The 6,000-nt window shown below is 37.7% G+C and overlaps 1 protein-coding gene across 2 annotated transcripts in view; it reads right to left on the minus strand.

Moving 5' to 3' along the window:
- The window catches only part of LOC119785457 (myomesin-2-like), a 56,776-nt gene extending 51,031 nt beyond the window's left edge, over positions 1 to 5,745 (minus strand). The window contains exons 1-3 of one of the 2 annotated variants that reach the window (XM_038288146.1): positions 5,615 to 5,719; positions 3,887 to 4,019; positions 2,189 to 2,281 (exon numbers count right to left, since the gene is read on the minus strand). In XM_038288146.1, coding sequence (XP_038144074.1) covers positions 2,189 to 2,281; positions 3,887 to 3,993 — 200 coding nt within the window. In that variant the 5' untranslated portion in view covers positions 3,994 to 4,019; positions 5,615 to 5,719. Of the gene's footprint in view, positions 1 to 2,188; positions 2,282 to 3,886; positions 4,020 to 5,614 lie in introns of both variants that reach the window. The other variant, XM_038288147.1, reaches the window with a different exon arrangement.
- Between the last annotated feature and the right edge of the window lie 255 nt (positions 5,746 to 6,000).

Genomic DNA, 6,000 nt, shown 5'->3' on the forward strand with positions numbered 1-6,000 from the left:
AAACAAAGGATTTATAGAAATGTTGGCCAACTGAAAAGTATGAACATGAAAAGTATGAGCATGTACAGCACTCAGTATTTAGTTGGGCCTCCTTTGGCCTGTATTACTGCAGCAATGCGGCGTGGCATGGAGTCGATCAGTCTGTGGCACTGCTCAGGTGTTATGATAGCCCAGGTTGCTCTAATAGTGGCTTTTAGCTCTTCTGAATTGTTGGGTCTGGTGTATTGCATCTTCTTCTTCACAATACCCCATAGATTTTCTATGGGGTTAAGGTCAGGAGAGTTTGCTGGCCAATTAAGAACAGGGATACCATGGTCCTTCAACCAGGTACTGGTAGCTTTGGCACTGTGTGCAGGTGCCAAGTCCTGTTGGAAAATGAAATCTGCATCTCCAAAAAGTTGGTCAGCTGCAGGAAGCATGAAGTGCTCTAAAACTTCCTGGTATGTGGCTGCGTTGACCCTGGACCTCAGAAAACACAATGGACCAACACCAGCAGATGACATGGCACCCCAAACCATCACTGACTGTGGAAACTTTACACTGGACTTCAAGCAACGTGGATGAAGTGCCTCTCTTCTTTTCCTCCAGACTCTGGGACCTTGATTTCCAAAGGAAATGCAAAATTTACTTTCATCAGAGAACATGACTTTGGACCACTCACCAGCAGTCCAGTCCTGTTTCTCTTTAGCCCAGGCAAGACGCTTCTGACGCTGTCTGTGGTTCAAGAGTGGCTTGACACAAGGAATGCGACAGCAGAAACCCATGTCTTTCATACATCTGTGTGTGGTGGTTCTTGAAGCACTCACTCCAGCTGCAGTCCACTCTTTGTGAATCTCCCCCACATTTTTGAATGGGTTTTGTTTCACAATCCTCTCCAGGGTGCGGTTATCTCTCTTGCTTGTACACTTTTTTCGACCACATCTTTTCCTTCCCTTCGCCTCTCTATTAATGTGCTTGGACACTGAGCTCTGTGAACAGCCAGCCTCTTTAGCGATGACCTTTTGTGTCTTGCCCTCCTTGTGCAAGGTGTCGATGGTCGTCTTTTGGACAACTGTCAAGTCAGCAGTCTTCCCCATGATTGTGTAGCCTATAGAACTAGACTGAAAGACCATTTAAAGGCTTTTGCAGGTGGTTTGAGTTAATTAGCTGATTAGAGTGTGGCACCAGGGGCCATCAATTTTGAACCTTTTCACAATATTCTAATTTTCTGATATGATGAATTTGAGATTTTCATTTGTTGTCATTTGTAATCATCAAAATTAAACAAAATAAACATCTGAAATATATGAGTTTGTATGTAATGTATGAATATAATATACAAGTTTCACTTTTTAAATGGAATTACTGAAATCAATCAACTTTTTCATGATATTCTAATTTTATGACCAGCACCTGTACTCTGGCCCGGGATCGGGACAGGACACTATTTTTTTCTGTGGGAGTGGGACGGCGCAGGAGAGAAAATCTACTCCTGTGTCAATGAGGAGTGAATCATAGACTCATTGATTCAATGCAATCAGCTGGTTTTCCTTATAATTTACCAATCTGATTTTATAATCCGGACGAGTTGTCTCTGTAAAGTGCCTTGAGATCAGCTATGTTTTGAACTGGCAGCATATAAATTGAAATAAAAAATTTGAGGCGTGTTCTCTCTGGGTACTCCTGCTTCCTCCCACAGTCCAAAAACATGACTGTTAGGTTAATTGGCTTCTCTAAATTCTCCTTAGGTGCGAGTGTGTGTGTGAATCTCTGTTTGTCCTGTTTCTCTTTGTGTTGCCCTGCAATGGAGACCTGTCCAGGGTGGACCCCGCCTCTCACCCATTGACAGCTAAAGATAGGAACCAGCACCCCTCGCGACCCCCATTGGGATAAGTCAACATATTCTCATTATCAGTGCGTATGAAAAGTTATGCACACTATTTCGTACGTTTTGGACGTTTTTCCTCAAAAAACCACATCAGTGCGCATGCGCTGGCAGACAGAAAAAAAAAGCTGATCCGCGGACGGACACCCAGGGATGGATGGATGGATGGATGGATGGATGGATGGATGGATGGATGGATGGATGGATGGATGGATGGATGGATGGATGGATGGATGGAATTATTTCATAGTGGAAAATCTAAATCTAATCACAGTTTTTGATTTTTTTGGGGGCTAAAATGGTAAAGCCTTAATAAGACCTCACCTCTGCCGGGACGCTGGTATGGTATAGGCTGGTTCTGCCATAGCCGCTGTGGCCTGAGCCTGCACCTGGTGTGTCGACTTGGAGCTGGATTTCCTGTAGGGAGGTGAGATGGGTTAGAAGTTCTGGTTCTGTAAAGACTGGCTGGCATTAACAAGATCCAGTCATTTAAAAACAGGTTGGTGTTATTTCTGCAATCCTTTTCGATGACTGGTCCAATGAGACGACAATTAAAAATCAATTAGACGTCACTTTTTTCTTTAAGAAATCAATAAAACAACGCATTTAGTAATTATTTGACTAAGTTCCTGTTTCAACCGCAGAGAGGTGAGGGTCAGATGCTGACATGATGAGGAAAACACCTGCAGTAAAAAAAAAAACACAGAACCCTCTTACAGTTTGACTGGAGAAGCTAGAACTAGAGCATATAGACTAATGAGGGTCGGAGAGAAACAAAAAGTTAATTTCAAACACACAGAAATATAATTATTGCTCTGTTTAACAGAACGTACAAAGAGACAGCTTTGATGCAAAGCTTTCTAACAGTGAGGGCAGCAAAACACACATTTCATTAATAGATCAGGAAAGAAGCAGCAGAGCATCGGCAGGAGACAGCAGCTTCTAAGATTACATTATCTATCTACCTATGTGTCTGTCTGTCTATCCTGTTTCTACTATTATGAACATGTTTATTTTCAAAAAACCTGACACTTTATCATTTTTTGATTTTTAATTTTTATGAATTTTAAATTTGAATTGATTAGTTCAATCTTAAACGAGATGTTCTGTACTTTCAATGGTTTCATTATTTATAGTTTTTCATCATAACAAATATAGAATGTTTCTAATATTCTTTTTAAAATCTTAAATCTAAATCTTGTCCGTCGTGTGATTTTTTTTTATTGTTATTTAATGTTCTGTTAATGGTTTTCCTGCCTCCTGGGGGACTAGGAATAAAAATTGGCTTCAAAATAAATACAAACTGTACCGAATACAGTTTAAACAGTGATGCCCCAACCAGGTTAATCCTGGTTATCAGTGATCTCACTCACCTGCTGATTTAGACAATGATTATTTCCTCTAAGGACTACCATGCATAAAAAAAGACCCTTTGTTGTTTTGAATCCATTAGAATTTAAGAGTTTCAAGAAGATGCTCAAAGCCTTCATAAGAAACTTATGGGAAACTTCTAAATATATACGCTATTGATCAGTGACTTTTATGGACCACAGTGGTTGTATCTAATCAAGAGGAGAAAATCTAATTGAGTAGGACTACGTCAGGCTAATAAATGGGCTTCCGTATTCCATAAATTTCTTAGTTCTCTCAGGACCCACAAACAGAGATCTAAAACTACATAGCAGAATCAGAATCAGGCATGCTTTAATAATCCCAGAGGGAAATTACTTCTAGCTACATAGACAGCTCCCATTCTTGTTTTTTTCTTTGTATGAAACACTGCAAAAAACAAAAATAAAGCAAAAACATAACTGTCCAGCCTCATCAGTCATATTTAATGGAACCACTGCAGCTGTTTCCAGCTCAGACTTTGTAAAGAGATGATTTGTTTGCAGACAGCAGGAACACAGCAGCTTCAGGTGAAGCGGGCCTCTGTTGTCCTCGGCTAATGGAGCTACAGACGACGCATCTGGCAAAGCAGCAGCGGCTTTACAAAGCAGAGAGCAGATTTCACCTTCATACCTTTCTGTATGCTGCTGGACAACATGTCTACTGTGATGATAAGCATAATCAGTTTTAACGTGGCTCACAGCCTTCGCCTTATACCAGGGTTTGACTGTGGAAGCCATGATGGGAAAACGTCAAGGAGACCAGGCTTTAAGCAGCAGGGGAAGGGAGAGACCACACATGGGTTATCATGACACAATAACCACCACTGCTTATGTTACATCAGCAGGATTCACAGGTCGGCAAAAAGCTCAGATCTTCACTCACTGCTGTGAGTCTTTCCAAAATTTATTTGCCAATGGCCACATAAGTCTAATATAAAAATGGAAAAATTTTACTATTTTACAAATGGATTGAACATATTTTTATTTCTTATTTCTTTATTTCTTATTTTTATTTTGTTTTTCATTGTGTGCGATACAGGTACACTTGCACCTTAATCCTTATTTACCTTGATATACTGTATATATATATATATTGTTTATTGTTTATTCTTAATGCACCTTTTCGTCTTTGTTTGCACCTTCTTTTACTTCTATGCCAATATGTGACAAGTGAATTTCTCCGCTGTGAGATCAATAAAGCTCATCTAATCTAATCTAATCTAATCTAATCTAATCTAATCTAAAAGCTCTAGTTTGACCTTTGTCTAAAACTGCTTTCTAGTGTTGCTCATTACCACCTAATATATGGAGGGAATTTTGTACCATTATTTGTGCATCAAACAACATGCTTTGTAAATGGAAATTTGAAAAAAAATGCAATCAAGAAAAAAAACGTAATTAAAAAGAGGTTAGATTGTAGCTGTTTTCTTAGGTTTTGTTTTTAATTTTATCAGTTTTTTAAAACTAAATTTATTTAATAAAAATTTTTTTAGAGGTTCTATATTTTAACATCCTACATCTTGTCAAAATTGTATTTTCTAAAACTCTTTTAATATTAGGATTTTATATTTTCAAATGTTTTGTTTAAAAAAAGGTTGCAAAAATTGCAAACAAATTGCAAAAAAGAAAACAGAAAAGCAAATCTTAAAGACTTTTTCTGATTAAGACATTTTCCAAAGTTTAATTTCTAAATCTTTTTTTTTTTTTTCAAATTTCCTTTTACAAAATAGGCTTTTTTAAATCTATATAATGTAATATAATAAAGTGATTCTTGCTAAATATCCACATAAGTCTAAATATACATCCATATGCTAAATCGGTTTAAAGAAAATCCAACAAACTGTAGAAATCCAGCGGTTTGACCTACTTTTGGAGCTTCCTACCTATAACTCTTCTCACCACCTAACAGAGAACAGCTATAACTAGCTCTGAAACAGTCAGGAAATCAATTTTAGGGAAAAAAAAAAGGATATTTATCATTAGTAAAAAGAACACCAGTGATAAAATTTCTCAGATTATCAGTCAGTCATCAGATTTCAAAGGTTCTTTCAGACTAAACTGCAAGTCAGTTATACTACTTACAGTTAGCAGCAGTATTTTAAATCATCTTTTCACAGGGTTATTTTTTTGTATATTTGGCCGGAAAGAAAATGAATTAAGAAACACTCAGCAATCATTTATTACCCTCATGATTCAGGGTTTAAGTTAGATTTCACACCACTGCTTAGTAAATACTTCCCTCACAAAGACATATTAATTGTACCCGACCGAAAATGAATTCTGAATGCAGGGCAGCTTTAAAAACCAAAACTTATTCTATGAAATTGATTTTCAAGAAATATTGACATATGCAACTTACCTTAAAGAATGAAAACAAGCGAGAAGCGGTAGCAGACCAGCCTAATGCCACTTGGGAAGCTCTTGCTGATAGCAACAAAAATATTACCCTCTCACCAGAGGAATGCCGTGCTCCTTCCACCCCATTTATGGATGCACTTCAGATTATATATAGCATTTCCCACCAAACTTCATTTTCATTCACAATCTGCTGTTTGGAGATGAAGGACATGCATCTATATCTGCAAATCAAATGAATGATTTCTGATATTTGTTCCATTCATGGTACTTTATCTAGTCTGAACATTTTCAGACCCCAGTTATTAAAGAGTTAAAGGAGAAAGCTGCATCTTCATATGAAAAAACTAACCACAAGGAACCTGCAAAAAAAAAGAGCTACCAAGAAAC

This window comes from Cyprinodon tularosa, unplaced genomic scaffold, assembly GCF_016077235.1.
Source record: "Cyprinodon tularosa strain WSP-4 unplaced genomic scaffold, ASM1607723v1 ctg25, whole genome shotgun sequence".
NCBI classification, from domain to species: Eukaryota; Metazoa; Chordata; class Actinopteri; order Cyprinodontiformes; family Cyprinodontidae; genus Cyprinodon; species Cyprinodon tularosa.